The sequence below is a fragment of the Schistocerca serialis genome, chromosome 2, assembly GCF_023864345.2.
Source record: "Schistocerca serialis cubense isolate TAMUIC-IGC-003099 chromosome 2, iqSchSeri2.2, whole genome shotgun sequence".
NCBI classification, from domain to species: domain Eukaryota; kingdom Metazoa; phylum Arthropoda; class Insecta; order Orthoptera; family Acrididae; genus Schistocerca; species Schistocerca serialis.
The window spans coordinates 900,469,350-900,491,346 of NC_064639.1; the positions used below are offsets into that span (position 1 = coordinate 900,469,350).

General features: G+C 43.0%; 1 protein-coding gene across 1 annotated transcript in view; it reads right to left on the bottom strand.

The window, feature by feature from the left end:
- LOC126458243 (esterase E4-like) overlaps positions 1–21,997 on the bottom strand; it is a 149,712-nt gene that overhangs the window by 85,714 nt on the left and 42,001 nt on the right. Inside the window, exons 2-4 of the mRNA XM_050095142.1 lie at positions 7,506–7,634; positions 5,301–5,460; positions 3,973–4,158 (exon numbers count right to left, since the gene is read on the bottom strand). Coding sequence (XP_049951099.1) covers positions 3,973–4,158; positions 5,301–5,460; positions 7,506–7,634 — 475 coding nt within the window. The remainder of the gene's footprint in view (positions 1–3,972; positions 4,159–5,300; positions 5,461–7,505; positions 7,635–21,997) is intronic.

Genomic DNA, 21,997 nt, shown 5'->3' on the forward strand with positions numbered 1-21,997 from the left:
TAGACTTAGAGAAAGCTTTTGACAATGTTGACTGGAATACTCTCTTTCAAATTCTAAAGGTGGCAGGGGTAAAACACAGGGAGCGAAAGGCTATTTACAATTTATACAGAAACTAGATGGCAGTTATGAGAGTCGAGGGACATGAAAGGGAAGCAGTGGTTGGGAAGGGAGTAAGACAGGGTTGTAGCCTCTCCCCGATGTTGTTCAATCTGTATATTGAGCAAGCAGTAAAGGAAACAAAAGAAAAATTCGGAGTAGGTATTAAAATCCATGGAGAAGAAATAAAAACTTTGAGGTTCGCTGATGACATTGTAATTCTGTCAGAGACAGCAAAGGACTTGGAAGAGCAGTTGAATGGAATGGACAGTGTCTTGAAAGGAGTATATAAGATGAACATCAACAAAAGCAAAACGAGGATAATGGAATGTAGTCGAATTAAGTCGGGTGATGTTGAGGGAATTAGATTAGGAAATGAAACACATAAAGTAGTAAAGGAGTTTTGCTATTTGGGGAGCAAAATAACTGATGATGGTCGAAGTAGAGAGGATATAAAATGTAGACTGGCAATGGCAAGGAAAGCTTTTCTGAAGAAGAGACATTTGTTAACATCGAGTATAGATTTAAGTGTCAGGAAGTCATTTCTGAAAGTATTTGTATGGAGTGTAGCCATGTATGGAAGTGAAACATGGACGATAAATAGTTTGGACAAGAAGAGAATATAAGCATTCGAAATATGGTGCTACAGAAGAATGCTGAAGATTAGATGGGTAGATCACATAACTAATGAGGAAGTATTGAACAGGATTGGGGAGAAGAGAAGTTTGTGGCACAACTTGACCAGAAGACGGGATCGGTTGGTAGGACATGTTCTGAGGCATCAAGGGATCACCAATTTAGTATTGGAGGGCAGCGTGGAGGGTAAAAATCGTAGAGGGAGACCAAGAGATGAATACACTAAGCAGATTCAGAAGGATGTAGATTGCAGTAGGTACTGGGAGATGAAGAAGCTTGCACAGGATAGAGTAGCATGGAGAGCTGCATCAAACCAATCTCAGGACTGAAGACCACAACAACAACAACAACAACAACATGTGACATCTTTGGCATGCATTTTTACCTTTGATATAACCTCGGTAATTTCGTTCTTTGCTAATTTCTGTACTGAACAGCCTCGTATGGTTTTGTGTGTGAACAAATGTGGTTTCTGGATATTTTAAGGCTATGTGCTGTAATTTAAGTGGGTTACTTGTCTTGCCCATGTAATTGGTGACACCAGTTATGAACTTCATTGATGTCATGCAACTGATATCCTCAGAAAATGGTTAAATATGTGCCAAAACAATGGGTGATGACAACAGGCTGTTCCTCACCATCATAGACAAAATCAACAACCTTTACGATGACATCCGGGTATGTGAACTTGCTTTCGCTTTGATTCAGAATGTGAACCTATGCAGTGCAATGAATATGATGCTAATTCTGCAATGACTCTATCCAAACAGGCTGCAGTTAACATTCCCACCAAACGTTAAACCAAACCTTAAAAAATCTGTCAGTCCTGGTAAATTCTTCCATGGTGCAATCACATTTAATGCTTAACTCTATAACAGTGCCATGAACACAAGCGACACAACCAGTTACACACCACGGTGCAGTGAATTTTCACATCAAACCCAAGGCTGTGATTATATCAGACTAAAGATCTTTAATGGTACCAGTGATTGAAATTTGGAGCAATGAACTATCTGTCTGCCAGCTCCAGCAGTCCACATGTACTGCAACTGCAATTGCAGGCTCTGCTGTTCATCCCCAGCCAACTACAAACTTGGTTCACACATATGGAAAACATATTCCATTGACAACAAGTGACCAATGACCATGAACAATTTATTTTGGTAATTGGTAGTTTCAACCACAAAATCACAGCATTAGTTTTGGACATTATTGTGCACTGGCCATTGAATCAAGCTTACAACAGAAAAAGGTGACTTGATTTCTCACTATACAACATCTTCTGACCTCCGGATCAGACAGGTGACATACCAAGAAAAGTGTGGTGGCAAAACATCTTGAAGATCTGGTAAGATCTGTGTAATTTAGCTGGCAGTACCACGGGTTCAAATGATTTGTTGCTACACATTTGGCAGCAACAACTACCAGCACAAGTGTGAACAGCATTGTTAGAACTTGGCAATAAGTCGCCTGGAAAACTGCCACAGGTTGACAATAGGGTCTATGTACTGTTCAAGTTGCCTGCTCCAACAGCCATGCCAGCATCATTGGACCAGCTGGCTGAATGCAGCTGATGCCTACTGAGGCTCCCTCCACTCCCACTGACAGGGAAGTTACCAACACTACAATCCCTGCTGAAATCAGCAGATTACCAGCAACTGAGACATCTTCTTGGTATGATAAATTTCTACCATCATCACCTCCTGGCAACAGTGGCTGTACAGACACCTCTCACAGGTGTGTTTGCAGGGCTTGCACCACAAGATGGCGACCTGTTAAAGGGTGTCCCAAAATGGGCAAGTTGTTCCACTTGAGTCATCCAGTGCTGCTCGCTCATCCAGTGTCTCAGCTCACCTGTCTATATCAACAACATGAGTCAGTCAGAAATCAGTGTAGTGTTCCAGCAACAGGTGGGCCAACATGGACAACCACTCTAAAAAGTTGCAGCCTGCCCAAGAAAAGTGGAATGCATGTGATAGAGAACTGTTGACAATTTATGTGACTGTCAGATACTTCCATCCTGCAAGTGAAGCTCATCCAGTGACTACTTTAACAAACCAGAAGACAATTACTTCCACATTTGACTACATTAGTGACAAGATCCCATCCAGAAAGTTCTAGTGCACTGAGTTCATAAACTAGTTCAACACAGACATTCGCCACATACAAGGTACTGAAAATTTTGTGCCTGACTACTGGTCTGTGGCACAGACTATAGACTACACAGAGTTTGATACGAAACAGGCTATGGACCCAATGTTATGACAGCCGTTGAATACTACATCTATCAGACTACATCTCACTCAGATTCCTAAAGTTTAAGCTGTGGTCTGTTAGGCTGTTTCAGCTGCCACTTCCATGTCACAGCCAGTCAGGGTCAGCAGTTTGATTCCATCATGTTCAAGCACCTAGCCAGACAGTGCAGTTTCCAATGGCACCACGTAACTAGGTATGACCCACTACTAATGGTATGGTTGTGCAGCAGCTCAGAACTTTAAAGGCATCACTAGTGTGTCACCAAAAGAAGTGGACTGAAGCACTTTCCATAGTTCTGTTATGATTGTGAAATGCATTCAAACCTGACATTGATGTACATGTGGCTGAAATCGTAGACAGTGAGCCTCTGTGCATTCCGGCAGACTACTTAGTGGCAGCACTGCTACCTGCAATGGGAGAACTACCACCGGCAACCATCAGGTGTTTGTGCTCAAAGATTTGCACAAACATGCACATGTAATGTTGCATAATGGACTCAGTACACTGTACACTGTACACACTGTACACTGGTCCTTTCCCAGTGTTGTACATCATGAAATTATCAAATATGTGCATATGACCTCACTTTGTTGTAAACTTGTAAATTCAGCTCCCTGCTAACTTCCATACCATATGGTCTTGGTCTTAGTGTGTGAATAAAAGTTATTTACATACATTTAAGGGCTGTATACCATTATTTACGTGGCTTTGTTATGTGATAGAATTTATAGAATATCATGTGTGAATGAACAGATGATTGAATAAGATTTTAAAAAAAAGTTATACATAGACATTTAAAAATGCCTCAAGGCCACAGTTAGCAACCTAGAAGTATATTTATCTGCATGGGATGATCAGTATTTTTGTGTTACTTTATTATGCAAGCAATTTCTAGTGATGAAAGACTAAATGATAATATTACTACTAAGACAATATTTCAAACAGTAATATCACCAAAATCATGTTTAAAACTGGTTGAAGTACCTTTAGACATTGGAGAAAGCATGTGCAAGTAGACACTAACTCCACCAGCACTGTACCCTGAAATTGTGACGCTGTTTGGATCTCCACCAAAGGAAGCAATGTTTTGCTGCACCCATCGAAGAGCCTGTACCTGATCCTTGAATCCATTGTTTCCAGGAAGAACAGAGTCTCCAGTACTCAAGAAACCTGAAAGTACATCATGATTTTACTGCCATTGTGGTAAGTAGGGTATGGAGAAAATAATTAAAACAGTCTAAAATGTTGCATTAAATGTTTCAAAATTTTCACAGATAATGGGAATTATCAATAAAATTGTTGAAGTTGTTGACTGAATTGTGACATGATAATATAGTTGCTGTTGCAAAAATGAAATCTTGCTGACATCTTCAGTTGAAGTTATATATGTACATGTTCTTCTTAATTTTAGTTTTAAATACATAAGGGAGGATCAGGGAAAGCACTCCAGCATATCCTACATTTTCACAATCCCCATGACCTAAACCTCCACTAACCATTTTTCCCCGTGCCTCACCTTACCTATTCCCCTTTATCTTCCATTGTTGTCCACACCATTCCTTACCCTTCTTCCAGATTGTGTACTGCCTTCTCCCATTGTGTCCTCCCCTCCTCCCCCTCCCCCAGTCCACCCCATGCCATGTGGACCCTATCCCTCCCTCCCCTCCCCTCCCCTCCCCCCTCTCTGTCTGTCTGTCTGTGTGTGTCTCTCTCTCTCTCTCTCTCTCTCTCTCTCTCTCTCTTTCCCTCCCTCCCTCTCTCCCTCCCTCCTCCCTTCCTCACTCCCTCCCTCCCTCCCTCCCTCTCTCTCTCTCCCTCTCTTTTCCCCCTCTCCAACTTTTTTTATATCGCTTATATGCTCTACCCCCTCAGTACGTCTTTCATCTTGTGCAGCTGCTGAGTCATCTGTGTTTCATACTCCTGCCTTCCATTGCCCTGCTATCCCTTCCTTGTCTTGTGCATCCTTCCCTACCACATCCCACATTCATCAGCCCAGGTAACTACTTTCAGTAATCAATAATCAATGTCTCTAAAGCTGCAGCAGTATGTGTTTGTTTGTCTGTGCGAATGATGTGTGTACTTTCTACTATAAAACGAGCCACAGCTTGAAAACCAGTGAATACTGTTTTCCGTAATGTGACCCTATGTGCCACTCATCAGTCTGCTATAGGCAAGTGGTTCTTTTCACTTATTTTATGTATGTGCAATTTATGTTACAAAGGTATTATTACTACAATACTTGCTGTACTTGGGTCTAAATGTGGAAAAAAATGAGATGAAATCTAAAATGACCACATGTTAAATGTACATACCTAGAGCACCAAGCCTGTAGTTGACAGTGACTAGAACAATATCCTCATCCATGAGGTACTGAGGGCCAAACAGGTCACTGCTTCCTCTCATGCTGTAGAAAGCTCCAGGGTGGAAGAAGATCAGCACAGGTCTCCCAGTATTTTGTCTGCCTTCAGGCAGCTGAAATGGTTTAGAAGAGAATTTATTAATGGTGTTTCTTAGTCAGTGGCAGAATTTGCACTCAAACAATAACTTCCATAAATCCCATCATGACGTGGACTCTGCCGGCTGGTGTGGCCGAGCGGTTCTAGGTGCTTCAGTCTGGATCCGCGCGACCGCTATGGACGCCAAAATATAGTATTATAACTATCTGCTTAAACCAACATGGCATGGATTTGACAATTCCAGTGTAGGTTTCTGGAGGTATATAGCACCAGATGTCTATTCACAGCTCACACAAGACCAAAAAAATTATGGACTGATGGTTTGTGGGTGTGAAGTTGGCACCAAATAACTCTGTAATGTGTTCCATTGGGTGCACATCAGGTGAATTTGGTGGCCAGGGCATCAACATGAGTTCACTATCACGCTCCTCACACTCCTGTAGTTTGATTCTTGCATTATGATATGGACAGTTATCCTGCTTGAAGATGCCATTGCTGTCAGGAAGACATCAAGCATGGAGGTATGCAGATGGTTCACAAAATATTCGTGTAGTCCTCAGCTCTCATGGTACCTTCAATTACTACCACAGGTCTACGGAGGCCCAGTTAAACACCTCCCCCCCCCTCTCCTCCATAGAATATTACTATTCCCACTGCCCTGTGTCCACTGCACAGTGTATATTTTGATGTTTCGAGCAACCTTTTATCTGGATGACAGCACATCTGTATGTGACCATGACCTGGTGTGACTATAAACGTGGATCATCTGACCAGGTGCACATTTCCATTGGTCCACAGTCCAGTCTTGATGATTCCATGCAAATTGTAATTGATTATGTCACTGGGTCAAAATGCAAAGAGGTAAGGGTTGTCTACGGCAGAACCCCAAGTTTGACAATGTGCACTAAACAGTGTGTATTGAAACATTGTTGTCAGAACTGTCACAGATTGCCTTGTATACAAGGCAGACAATCTTCCATCCTCCACATTCCGTGATGATGAAATGTGGACAGTCAACTTATTGTCGCCTAGTCGTGGTTTCGTCACCCTCAGCCACTTTCTATAGATGCTCATGACAGTAGTACATGGACAGCTGACTAACTACAATGTTTCCAAGATGGCCATTCCCAAGTACTGGGCTGTAACACTCTGCCCCGTGTCAGAGTCACTTAAGCCAACAGATTTCTCCATTTCTGGTCCATAGCATCTCTAGAATGGTTCCCCACTTGTCTCTGCTCTGCTCAAATATTGTCCCTGCCATGTCATGTGCCCACAACACCACCAGGCAAAATCAGTCTTATGATGGGCATGGGTCATACTGCCATCTACATCTTGGGGTGGAAGATGTAAGTTGGGATGCCTATCTTAAGGTGCATGAAATATTTACTACGCCAGTTTTATTCTGCCCATCTTGTATAAAAACATGCTTTGATATCTTATGATACATAATAATGTATATACATTTAGATTTTTCTGACACATATGGCATGACGCTTACTATTCTATTTTAAGATTACTTAATTAAACTCTTTGGAAGTCAGGGGTGACATGTTTTATTATGCTATTGATTGTATGCTTTTAAAGCCAAATATGTTATTTTTAGCAAAAATATGCTTTATGTGTGAATATTATTAGTACTAAAGCTGTTGCTTGTATATGTAAGTATCAAGTTAATGACTGTCTTTTGTACATATGGAAATTGTAAGAGTTATGTGAATCTATTCTGGTATGATTTTATTACTCTAACTACAGCATGTGCTGATGGCTGAGAGGTTACAGTTTAGACACCCATCCTGACAACTCAGTACATACTATTGTGATAATTAAACACTTCCTTCATAACTGGGTATTGTATGCATTGTATAATTGATGATATGTTGCAACACACATTTCTGCTAAACTATTGCAGAAGTTATATAAGAAAGAGAAAATTTAACATATGCTATATTTAATGCAAAATACATCAGATAGTTACAGAAGTTACTGAAAGTTTGTATGACTGTTTCCTGAAACCACAATAAAACAGTTTGGAGTTAATTAGAAGTTTTTTTTTTTACTCACTTTGGTTGTATACACATTGAGAAACAGGCAGTCCTCTGAGGTACCATTTGCATTCTCTGCATTTGGGCACCATGCTCCATCTTCTGTAGCATTTATAATATCATTCCAAGGCTGTGGAGGTGATGGAGGCTGTAAAATCAAAGCTCTGCTTTCATAATTGGTCTTATATCAAGCCAAGTAATTAAGAAGTAAAGATAACAACCAAATAAAAAGTAAATGTATTGAATCATTGTTAGGAACATAAAGAAGATTCAAACAAATCCTTCTTCAGAGTGAGATTGCATGCACATGCACAAATACATGTGTGCATGCAACCCCGCCCCCCCCTCCCACACACACACACACACACACACACACACACACACACACACACACACACACACACACGCACAGTTTTTCCTTACTGAAGTATTTGCCATGGATGCTATATAGTGCTGTAGTGTAATTAGCTTGAGTGCTAGAGCTTAATCCTTGTGCATTCTTTTTAGGAGACTATCTGAAATACCTAATTTCTGAAGAAGAAATTTCTGATGTTATTAACATGTAGTGGAGAATACAAGATGGAAAAACTTTAAAATAATGAGCCAAAATTGCTGAACAACATTCATCTTCAGGGGGTACAATATCAGTACTACAGATAGGCACACACAAAAAACATGACATTATCCTAGCTTTCAGAACTATTAGTCCCTTCCTCAAGGAGGAGAAAGGAATGGGTTGGGGATGATTAGAAAGGAAGGGCAGGACAAGAGGGAGCCACCTGTTTTGGGATTGAGGGGAGACAAAATCTTATGGGTGGGAATTAGCTGGACACCACATCATGAATCCTCACCTGTTGTAGAAACAGACATATGTTTCAAATATTTAGGAAGCCAACCAGAGTTATTTAAGGTAGAATGACGATGTAAGGCTTGCTGTGAGCAAGACATGTACAGGGTGAGTCAGGAAGAAAGGTACATGCTTTGAGAGGTGACACTAGTGGTGATTCTGAACAAAAAACTCCTACAAAACATATGCCCTTTTCTTAACCGTTTCTAGGTAAACCAATGAAAACAACTAGGAATGGGAAACGTGTAGTGTCATCCTTACTAACCATGTCAGTAAGCAGTTCACTTGTGCATAGTGCACTTGTTTACCTCAAGTCTCAGTCCGACAGTGCTTGTCATAGTGCATGGTACTACAGTGTTGTTACGTGAACAATGAATACAGTTTTGTGTAGTGAAAATGCCACGGATCTTCACACATGCAGTGTATGCTGACATGGTGTTTGTCTATGGTTTGTCCAATGGGAATTCCAGAGCTGCTGTGTGAAAATACCAACAACAATTTCTGAATCACTGGGTGCTAGATAGCAGAGTGTTTAGCAGGGCGTTTCATGAATTGCGTGAGCGTGATACGCTTGTCAACATAAATGTTGTCTCTGAACATTCCGTGCAACAAACTCTTAATGAAGTTGAAAACATTCAAACTTTCTTCAAGTAGTGGAATGCAACACTACTACTAGTTCTAGAAGAATAGCTGCCCAACTTGATATTCCACAAACATGATTGGTACAGTACATGAGCACGGTCTGTAGCCCTTTCATCGGCAGAATTTACAGCATCTGCATGAAGGAGATGCTGCTGCCCGGCAAGAATTTTGTCAATGGATCATTGCCAATGAGCAATTATTTCCATGTATTCTGTTCATTGATAAGTCAACATTTACCCACAATGGATCAACAACATGCGCAACTCTCATGTATGGGCAAATGAAAGTGTGCACACTACTGTGGCAACAAATTTTCAATGACATTTCTCAGTCAACATGTGGTGCAGTATTACCGATGACCAACTCATTGGTCCAGTTGTTTTAGATAATCATCTTACTGGGACACGATATCTTGAGTTTCTTCAAAACGTGTTACCAGAATATGTGGAGGATATCCATTTGGCAATAGAGCTCGTCTGTACTTTCAGCATGACGGAGCTCCTACACATTCCATATGGCCAGTGACACAGTATCTCAACACAACATATCCTGGTCATTGGATTGGTCACCAAGGTCACTCGATCTTACCACAATGGACTACTGTTTGTGGGGGCGGCTGAAGAGTGACATCTACAAGCAAAGAGTGGACACGAGAGAGGAACTCTTCACTCATATTTTACATTCTTGTGCACAGATAAAGCAATGCAAAAGTGAGCTTGGATCGGTGACACAACACCTGTCTACAAGAGTAGCAACACACATTGAAGTTGACGGTGGTCTGTTTGAACATCTTCTGTGAGGAAATGTACACAATTAAACACACTATAACATAACAGTATCTTAATTTACAATCACCTACACCTTTCCCATTCCTAGCTGTTTTCATTGGTTTACATGGAGACAGTTAAGAAAAGGGCATTTGTTTATTAGAAGTTTTTTGTTCAGGATCATCAGTACTATCACCCATCAAAGCATGTACTTCTCCTCCTGTTTCACCGTGTACATGAAAGTTATTAAAAGAAAGCCAGAGACATTAAATTGGTCATGTACCAAATATTCATTTGAGGAATTTTTAAATTATTTTGACCATTGTGGCTCCTTTAAGTAGTTGCTTTAAGAGAAAAGTATGAAAAAATTCTAAGAAGAACTATTCAGTTCATTGTGGGTTTGTTCAGTATGAATAAAAACAAGTAGGTATTATCAATAATTTGCAATGACTGACGTTAGAGGAAAGACACTGCATATGACATGAAAGATTAGTCTTAAAATTCTGGAAGATTATATTTCAGGTGATACAAGTAACATACATTCATGAAAAATGGGTTTAGTGACATCTACCTAGGTTACAGTAGTGATACATAATTTCATGAACCATCCAAATCCACAACTGGATGCAGACTGGTCAGATCTGGGTCAAGCATACGGCATCACAGAGGAGCTCAGTAACAGAGGGGCTAAGTGATCTGGATGTCCAAACAAACACCCTTCTATGTGTTTAGTGTCTTTTATACTATTCTGATTCAATCTGGAAGCGATGGTGTGGTACAGGTGAACGGACTATTACACGGAAGTGGACAGTACATGCCTGTATAATTTTATGGTGAAAGACAATGACAGACATGCTATAACCTTATTTTATATCACATAAATATACCTCCATCAGCTCCCTGAACTATACCTCTTGAGCAAGTACATATCGCCAAATGTGGAAGTTGCAACAAGCCATCAGTATGGACCATGGTTCATGAGTGTGCATGAGCTTTTTACACCCTTTGCACATCTATTAGTAGTGTTATTATATGCATACTAAACTCAATGTCATGTGATGTGTAGTATACAGAAGTACATGCATGGGATAGTGGTTTCAGCATACATTGGTGAGGTTGTAGTTCTGGATAGCATGGCTGCTCACTGTTGGTGAAATTTAACATTGAATTAGTAAGTGATCTTGTGGGCTGCAATTTGTCTGTGCAATGCTGTGAAACATGGTCATAGGCAGTGACCCCTAGATCTGCCACAATACTGTAGCTGTAGTGTTCCACACACTGAACACCCATGACCTGGCTATGATGAAATGCAATCATGGTATGAACTTTGCCAGTCCTGCACTGAATGGTCATTTCAAAAGTCAGTATCATGTCTGATGGCATCCAAGTCATATGGAGCAGCTAACTATTCCATTCACTGTGGCAGCACCCTTTCTCTACCATAGTGTTTTCCTCTAACACAGTCACTTTTGAGAGTACAACACTTGTTAAAATGCATAACCATGAGTGAGGTGTTTTACATCCTGGCACAGGGGCAAAAGTGTAACCTGTGTGGTGCAATCAGATCATTGAAAGTGGGCTCAGCTCCAAGCTCCCTTTAACAGAGTGAGAAGGAGAAAGTCTTTCACGATGCTTAGAACAGGTGATTTTGGAATGGCCGAGCAGCTCCCGATCCCTGAGTTCTATCTTATGCTGTCAGAAATGAGCACTGTGCTTGTAACTTGTTCTGACAGTACACAGTTAAATACTTTAACCACAATGGGAGACAAGTAAAAGTCAGTAATTGTATCTTCATGTATTCTGACACACATAAAATATTGAATATTGCTCACTGTGACTATACATAATCATTCACAATAGGAGACATGTGCAAGACAGTGGTTGTTCCCCTTTATAGACTAACACACAGAAAATACTTACTATCAATCATTGCTACTACTAGAGACAAATTCTACAGAGCTTGTTCCTCTTTAACAGGCAGAAAAATCAAGATAATAACTGTTGCTGGATGTTGTTGTTGTGGTCTTCAGTCCTGAGACTAGTTTGATGCAGCTCTCCAAGCTACTCTATCCTGTGCAAGCTTCTTCATCTCCCAGTACCTACTGCAACCTACATCCTTCTGAATCTGCTTGGTGTATTCATCTCTTGGTCTCCCTCTATGATTTTTACCCTCCACGCTGCCCTCCAATGCTAAATTGGTGATCCCTTGATGCCTCAGAACATTCCTACCAACTGGTCCCTTCTTCTAGTCAAGTTGTGCCACAAACTTCTCTTCTCCCCAATCCTATTCAGTACCTCCTCATTAGTTATGTGATCTACCCATCTAATCTTCAGCTGCTGGATAATTACAGGAAACTCTGTTGTCCTCCTTTGAACATTTACAGACTTCTCATAGTTCTTACTGCAGTAGCATCAAACTGTCTTGTATAAGTAAAGGAACTGTACCACTGCTGTCATACTTGGTATTGAAGCCAGATCTACACCAATATCAAGGTCACACCCTCCCCCTTTTTGGGTGGTGTAAAAATGGTGGGAAAAGCTAGGGCAGCCTACACAGTTGCCAAATTTATTCAAGATGGTGGACTGTGACATCCCAGTAAAAGTTAATGGTCCAGTTGGCAGACTGTGATGTCACTATCAAACATCCCTTCCCTCCAATTCTCTAGACAAGTTGGTTAACTTATAAATAGGGGGAAAGCTACGATCATTATATTTCTCCATAACAAGTGTTTTGACACCACAGTGGCATTTACAGACAGAACAGTAAGAAAAAAACTAAGACAAGACCTTATCCTACTTATTACTACACAATTACTGTGTCTAATAATTAAGACTGAGTTTAACTGACCTACCAAACTAGTTACACTGATCCCAAGTTTAATAATTACCACTAAATTATGCTATAAATGTGTATTACTAAATAGCTGGCCCAATAGGTTCCACAATTACACTGATTCTGACAAGAAAGCCAGCTACCTACACATGGCTTGTGACCCCTGTGTACATATCAGTATTACATATGTTACCGATTTACACTGTGGGGGGAAGATAAACCAACTGACCTCCATAGGAATAAGGTTACACACTTGCCACTGAACAGTCACATTATTGGCAGAACAAATAAACTACACATCATGCATAAAACTTCACTATTAGCCTCTATCACAGATTTATTTATTTATTTATTTTTGCAATCCACCCATGCTGTACCATCAGGAGTTGTGGGAAGGAGTGAATAAGCTGCAGTGACCAAGGAAGATGGAGAGTGCACATGTGCACTGCCACCCCACTCCTCCTCCACCACCAGCACCCCAGCTTCTCAGGGTCCACCAGCCAATTGCAACATGCTGCCTAATTAAGACTCCTTCCTCACTGAGTGTCCTTTGGAGGCAAGGTACTCTCTACATACAGATACCAACAAACATTTTATACATGTGGAAATAATGTCTTGATACTTAATTTTCTCTGGTAGGCACCTTGCATTACACAGAAGTCATGTTTCAATATTGGATAATCACACATCTCCATCTTGTCACATTTGTAATTCAGAAAATATGGACTGCAGCCATGAGATCATTAGAGATAGAGCACGTTCCCACCTACTATCCTTCCCACCACTCCCACAGTGGTATTCTGCCATCCACCAAAGCTACACAATATACTTGTCCATCCCTACACAACCCCTGCTCCCAACCTGTTACCTCATGGCTCGTACCCCTGTAACAGATCTACATGTAAGATCTGTCCCATACATCCTCCCATCACCACCTACTCCAGTCACAAACATCACCTATCCCTTCAAAGGCAGGGCTACCTGTGAAGCCAGTCACACGATCTGCATGCTAAGCTACAAACATGTGCTGCATTCTATGTGGGCATGACAACCAACAAGCTGTCTGTTCACATGAATGGTCACTGACAAACTGTTGCCTAGAAACAAATGGACCATCCAGTTGCTGAGCACACTGCCCAACACAACATTCTTAATTTAAATTACTGCTTCACAGCCTGCACCATATGGATCCTACCAACCAATTCTGGCTTTTCTGAATTGCGCAAGTGGGAACTCTCCCCGCAGTATATCCTACGTTCCAATAACCATTCTGGCCTCAACCTTCGTTATTCATTGTCCTCGCCGATCCAGCCTCCCTGTTCCCATTCCAGCAGCACTATACAGCCCTCACTCCACCATTGCACCCAGTCTTTTTAATTATCCTTTTCTGCTACTCCCCCCCCCCCATACCCCTGCCAATTCTTCCCTACCCTCCATCTAACCTCCCGACTGTACATAGCTGCCCTACCCTCTCCAACTTGTCCCTGTATTCAAATGGTTCAAATGGCTCTAAGCCCTAAGGGACTTAACATCTGAGGTCATCAGTCCACTAGATGTACAACTGGTTAAACCTAACTAACCTAAGGACATCACACACATCCATGCCCGAGGCAGGATTCAAACTGCGACTGTAGCAGCCGCGTGTCCCTGTGTGCTCCCCAGCGGCACTGGAGTGACTGCCACCCATACCCTACTATCCCTCCCACTCTTCACCCCTGCCTACTCCTTACCTCCACCCAGTTGCCACTCCCATCATGCACTGGTGCTGCTGCTTGCGGTGTGGCTACAGTTGCCTGAGACTGCAGTCATGTGTGTGTGAGTTGCATTTGTGTGTGTGTGTGTGTGTGTGTGTGTGTGTGTGTGTGTGTGTGTGTGTGTGTGTGTGTGTGTGTGTGTGTGTGTGTGTGTGCGTGTGTGAGTGAGTGTCGGTCTGTCTGTCATCCATTTTTGATGAAGGCCTTATGGGCTGAAAGCTTTATTTGTGGCAGTCTTTTCGTTGTGCCTCTCTGTGACTCAGCATCTCAGATATGGAAATAACATTGTGATACTTAATTTTCTGAGGCAGACTCCTTGCACGCAGAATTTGGTGTTAGATAATCATCACATTTTGTTAAGAATGGTGTGTTATAGAGTGTAAGACAATGATGATTTTCATAGAGACTTTCTTAATGAATTCTGATAGGAAAGTATACAAGACAGTATATAGTTCTGCACAAAATACTAGCACACAGAATATCAGACCAGCTGTGTGACTTAGTTGAAGAGTTTCTAGAAAACAGAACACAGCATGGTGTTCTCAATAGAGAGGAATCTTCAGACATAAAATAAAAGTGGTGCATACGAAAAGAGTTATAGGACCATTACTTTTCACAGTATGCACCGATGGAGAAAAAATTGCAGCACAAGGAAGGAGATGTGCACATAAGTGGAAGTTGATGTCTGTTCAAATTTTGTGCCAGTCACATAAGTGTGGCCCTTGTAGTACCACTATGATGATGTAAATCAGGTTTGTTGTAAATATACTCTGTAACAGATGTGAATGTTAGTTTGAGACTGGGGATGGTAAGTTGACATTAGTCAAGAATGCCTTTAGGGCAACAAAGAAGCCATTATCAACACCTAACTGAGTTTGATCAATGTAGTGTATGGTAGAGAAGCTTGATGCTCCTTCTGTGATATTGCAGAAAGATTGGCAGGAATGTAGCCACTGTACATGAATGCTGGCAACTGCGGTCACGAGAAAGCGTGGTCGCGAGAAGACTGAACTCCAGATGGCCATGTAACACTACCAAGAGGGAAGACCATCATGTTCAGCATGTGGCTCTGGCACATCGCACTGCATGTGCAGCAGCAAACTCATTGCGGACAACCTCACGTGGGCCATCATCAAAGGGTGGGACAGGCTTGAGAATCAATGTCTAGACCACACTGTGGTCAGGATTTCAAGGAGGATACAAGCATGTAATGAGGGCAAATCAAATACAAACAAGATTTTATTTTCTAAAAAAATAGTTATTGAAAAATAAAAGGGAAATATAATTTACTTTTCTACACAGTTTCCTCTTTCAGAAATACATTCCTCTCAGCAAGAAGGAAGGATTTTTTATTCCAGCATCATAGAATGAAGCTGGATGCACCAGGAGCCAGTTGCATATAAATTCCTCCACACCCTTTTCATCTTCAAATCGTTGCCCAAACAAATGAAAATCGCGAGATGATAGGTCCGAACTGTAAAGAGGATGATCAAATTGAGTTTAGTTGGGTCTTACATTTGATTTACCCTTGTATCATGCATTAGCTGCTGCGACACAGTATTGAATGTTATCCAGCAGCTGATTTTGGCTCAACAGACATTTACTATTGCACAGACTGGCTTTATTGTGCTTATTCACTACTTGCCATTAAAACTGGAACATGAGGAAGGTGGTATACAACAAATGTCAAATTGACATGAAGTGCAAATGATAAGCATTTCAGTGTAACCATACCGGGTAGGTAGGCACATCATCATCTATAAAATGCGATCAAAAAGTTCAAATGCCCTACAGTCCAGAATCGGTATGCCAGTCAGACAAAAATGCCATGAGCACTGAGGTAACCATGCCACTGATGCAACAGGTTGAAGATACGTGTTTGGTCAAACACCATGTTCTCCTGTGTGAAGAAATCCATATCTGCCCATTGAACATCCTCGTCACACAGGAATCTTCGACCCTTCAAGGCCTTTTGTAAGGGACAGGAGGTTTGGTATACACTTAGGGAGAGATCAGAACTATAGAGCAGGTGTTCAAGTGTCTCCCACTTGAGATGGCATAACTTCTACGTTATGATATTTGCAATATGGGGATGTGCAGTATCATACAGCAGTAGAGCCCCTTGGCACACCATTCCACAACAGTGGTTTTCTGATAGACATGCTGCCCCATACACAATCTTCATCCTCAGCTGGATGTGTACCATTGTTTGTCCTTTGACAGCCAGGATAAGAATAACAGTTCACTTGTCTTGACACATTTAGTAATAACATCACCATAGTTCATGTTTCTGCATTTACCGCACACACTTTGAAAAACATAAATGCTATACTAATCACTTGTCTAAATGTCATTGTTTATATAACCAGATTGGAATCAAGCAACATTACATGTCTACTGCAGCAATGCCCTCAAACAGAAACTTCGTGATCGCCCATTATAAGGAAAGCTAACACGAGGATTTCTCAGTCAGAAATCACATTTGAAAGTAATTTTTTTGCAAGAATATGGAATTATGCATCATATAAGAAGCACAGGTGTCCACCAGTATGTGACTGAATTCTACAGAGGCTGGATTGTGGCCTATCCGCACTGCACTCTCTGGTTGCTTGAAATTGCTGTTCGCAGTAGTCAGTATCCCATGCCTCTCATGTGAATATGGAATTAATGGCTTCAAGAGGAGCATACCTAACATCATGGAGGATGGCAATCGCACAGTGTGAATAGCTCATGAGAGGATGGACATATTGTGTGCTTGGCTGTGCAGGGTCATACAGATATGTCACGTACCTAGACTGAGGGGACTGGACTTGTCTGCACCCACACTAGAATCCACATCAATCAGACCATTCCCTGTTCTGTGAACAGTATCATGAAGGAAAAGGATTATCCATGTTCACGAGGACTAACGTCGCCAGATTGCATTCGTCATCCTCTTCCCAGTACCTTGCGTGATGGTATCAAGTGCCATTGGGTACACAACATGATCATCTCTGGTTTCTGTTAGCTGGTGATATGTACAGCAACCGTTACGTTTCTGATAAGTTTGAGGCTGTGGTTGTAGCCCACGATGTTACCTTTCATCAACTACACACTGGTGCAGACAGTAATCGCCTTATGCTCTGGCTAGGATGTTCCACAGGTGTCACGCCTGGTGAAAAACATCTGGTTGTGGGTTACCAAACACTAGTATGCGACCATTCACCACTTTCTACACCTAACGATCTCTGCCGCAGAGTATCTGCCATCAGTTTAGCTTGATGCCCAACGGGGTGTGACCTATTGCTGTTACCAGAGTTGGCAGCTCTGTGTACTAATTTTCGCACCCTGCAGACCCAGAAATATCTACAAATTTAATCATCTTTCAGGAGGACGACGGCTCAAATTCCCAGATTTGAGGTTTCTGTGGTCATGCAAAATCGCTCAGGGTAAATGCCAGAATGGCTTCTTTCAAACAGACATGGTTGGTATCCTTGTCCAATCCGAGCTTACTCTGTTTCTAATAACGTCGTCGACAGGATGTTAAACGCTTATCTTCTTTAGAAAATTCTCAAGAATTCGACAAAGGTACAAAAAACGAAAGAAATACTGGCAACAACGACTGATTCATATCATTGACAACAACGTATAAGAGTAAATAACACGTAGCTGCTTGTGGGGTGACATGTTATGTGAGCCTGTAATGGTACAACTATGTTGCCCATATATGCACTTCCTTATTTTCCCAGTTAAAATATACAGGTCAGTCACATAAACATGATCATGGCGTATGTTCCTCGTCAACGCGTAATAACCACTCGCAGATGGCAGTTGGCAGCACTAGCAGTAGAGGGTATATAAAACGTGTCTGGGGGACGCAGAAAAACAGCGCACTAGCTGTCATAATGTGAAAACAGAGTGATTTATACTATGTAATCCAAAGTATCCGGACACCTGGCTGAAAATGACTTAAAAGTACGTGGCGCCTCCATCAGTAAGGCTGTAATTCAATATGGTGTTGGCCCACCCTTAGCCTTGATGACAGCTTCCACTCTCGCAGGCATACTTTTAATCAGGTGCTGTAAGGTTTCTTGGGGAATGGCAGCCCATTTTTCATGGAGTACTGCACTGAGAAGTGCTATCAATGTCGGTCGGTGAGGCCTGACATGAAGTTGGCGTTCCAAAACATCCCAAAGGTGTTCTATAATATTCAGATCAGGACGCTGTGTAGGCCAGTCCATTACAGGGATGTTATTGTCGTGTAACCACTCCGCCACAGCCCGTGCATTATGGACAGGTGCTCGATCATGTTGAAAGGTGCAATCACCAACCCCCAAATTGCTCTTCAACGGTGGGAAGTAAGAAGGTGCTTAAAACATGAATGTAGGCCTGTACTGTGACAATGCCACGCAAAACAACAAGGAGTGCAAGCCCCCTCCATGAATAACACGACCACACCGTAACACCACTGCTTCCGAATTTTACTGTTGCCACTACAAACACTGGCAAATGACGCTTCGCCATACCCACACCCTGCCATCGGATCGCCACGTTGTGTATCATGATTCTATACTCCACACAACGTTTTTCCACTGTTCAATCGTCCAATGTTTATGCTCCTTACACCAAGCAAGGCATTGTTTGGAATTTACTGACATGATGTGTGGCTTGTGAGCAGCTGCTCGACCATGAAATCCAAGTTTTCGCACTTCCCACCTAATTGTCATAGTACTTGCTGTGGAACCTGATGCAGTTTGGAATCTCTGTGCGATGGTCTGGATAAATGTCTGTCTAATACACATTACGGCCCTCTTCAACTGTCGGCAGTCTCGGCAGAAATCTCCCATACAGACGTATGACACAAGTGACACCCAATCACCTGACCAAGTTCGAAGTCTGTGAGTTCCACAGAGCACCTCATTCTGTTCTCTCATGATGTTTAATGACTAGTGAGGTCGCTGATATGGAGTACCTGGAAGTAGGTGGCAGCACAATGTACCTAATATGAAAAACGTATGTTTTTGGGTATGTCCAAATACTTTTTAACACGTAGTGTATCTGGTGTCCAAACGGACGTTATCATTGGCTTTCAGGCTAGGTTTATAAACTGTTCGAATACGGCTGTGGTTAAACTATCCCATGAATCACAAAATGGCGCTAACTGAAAATGGCACCAACACAGCTGTGCTGCACCACACACTGTAGATGACAGGGGGGAGGGGGGGGAGGGTGAATGATGGCTACAGAGATGTGTACAGGCGAATAGAGCAATCGTTAAGCAACTGACCTCCCAAATGAGCCTACGGCTGTCAACAGTGTCTCCTCAAGGACCATTCAGTGAATGTTCCTGTTGTGAATGGGCCTGATTCATGTACCCCCATGTTGACTAATGTTATCGGATGACGAAGGCTGGGATTTGCACGCCAATACCGCAATTGGACGTCCACTGAGTGGCGACAGGCGGCCTTTTCAGATGAATCACGTTTTATGCTCCATCGGACTGATGCCTGCTGGCACATACAGCGTGAAACATCTCAAAGCAAACATCCTGCAACAATCGTCGGAAAGGTTCAGGCTGTAGTGCATTCCCTGGGTGATATCATCGTGCTGCAAGTGATGACTGATCAACACAAATACGCATATATCCTTGGGAACCACGTCAATCTGTGCATACAATTTGTTTTGGCACGATGGCATCTACCAACAGGACGATGTAACGTGTCATACAGATCGCAGCAGTGTACGGGCGTGGTTTGAAGAGCGCCAGGATGACTTTACCGTATTTCCCTGGTCACCAAACTTCCCAGGTTTAAACCCAATTGATAATCCATGGGACCATCTCAATTGGACTGTTTGCAACATGGTCCCTCAACCGAGAAACCTAGCGCAGCTGACCACGGCACTGGAGCTGGCATGGGTCCACACCTCTGTTGGTAGCTTCCACAACCTCACTGACTCTCTTACTGCACATCTTGCAGCAACCCGTGCTACAAAAGATCGTTATTCAGCCTTTTGACAGGTGGTGACACTAATGCGACTGGATAGCGTAACAACGCTAGGTCGATGCCGCATAGAAATTTGCTGAATGATGGAAATCGAGCTGCAAGTGGGAGTTGCTCCAGACCATGCAGAACAAAGCCCTCAGGCTTGCACTGCACCTACCACGTGATTTCCCCACGAGGGAATTGCTCAAACTCACCGGAATACCGTCGCTTAAACAGCGCTTCCGGCAATAAGCGGCAAGTTTCTATGCGGCAATGAAGGAAGCCGACAACCAACTCGTTAGTGGACTTGGAAACCAAGTCCACTGGCGACCAATCACACACTGGCCGGACCTGCTGGGCAAGTAGTGACTACGCACCAGCAGCAAAAGAAGAAGAAAACCAAACTAATGACACCAAGAAGGAAATTCAGGAAAGAGAAGAAAGAAAACACTTAGGTAGCTGTAGGAATAGCAGTATAGACTGCTTAACCTACGAAGAAACAAGGCAAGAAGCCTTAAGAAGTCATAACAGCGTGCTCCCACTGCCGTCCGTGCCCGGCTGGGCTGCTCTCTGGGCTCGCGGTTGTCATCTGTAGTGTCTGGTGCTCTGTATCCTGGCTGTTTCCTCGGGTTCCACTTCTGTCTCTTGCTGACGCCCCGTAATGAGTCCCTGCCGGATCGAGTGTTCCATCTCGCGCAAGGCGCGGCTCCAATGGTTCGCTCTGATCGTTGGTGTTCCGACCGCCGTCTGCGCCCGACTTCGACGTCCTCTAGGGTCATGGAGACCAAGGAAACAGCCAGGATACGGAGCACCAGACACTACAGATGACGACCGCGACCCCAAGGAGGGGCCGAGCCGGGCGCGGACGGCAGTGGGAACACCAGTGCCCAGAGAGGACCATGGGAGGGAACACCCGATGCGGCGCGGACCGACTAGGAGGCGCCCAGTACTTTACAGGCATAAATACTGGACTCGATCCACCCAAGGACCTAAAAACCTCCGGTAACGAAATTGTTAACCAATTATAACAATGCACTTGCAGGAAAAATACACTCCTGGAAATTGAAATAAGAACACCATGAATTCATTGTCCCAGGAAGGGGAAACTTTATTGACACATTCCTGCGGTCAGATACATCACATGATCACACTGACAGAACCACAGGCACATAGACACAGGCAACAGAGCATGCACAATGTCGGCACTAGTACAGTGTATATCCACCTTTCGCAGCAATGCAGGCTGCTATTCTCCCATGGAGACGATCGTAGAGATGCTGGATGTAGTCCTGTGGAACGGCTTGCCATGCCATTTCCACCTGGCGCCTCAGTTGGACCAGCGTTCGTGCTGGACGTGCAGACCACGTGAGACGACGCTTCATCCAGTCCCAAACATGCTCAATGGGGGACAGATCCGGAGATCTTGCTGGCCAGGGTAGTTGACTTACACCTTCTAGAGCACGTTGGGCGGCACGGGATACATGCGGACGTGCATTGTCCTGTTGGAACAGCAAGTTCCCTTGCCGGTCTAGGAATGGTAGAACGATGGGTTCGATGACGGTTTGGATGTACCGTGCACTATTCAGTGTCCCCTCGACGATCACCAGTGATGTACGGCCAGTGTAGGAGATCGCTCCCCACACCATGATGCTGGGTGTTGGCCCTGTGTGCCTCGGTCGTATGCAGTCCTGATTGTGGCGCTCAC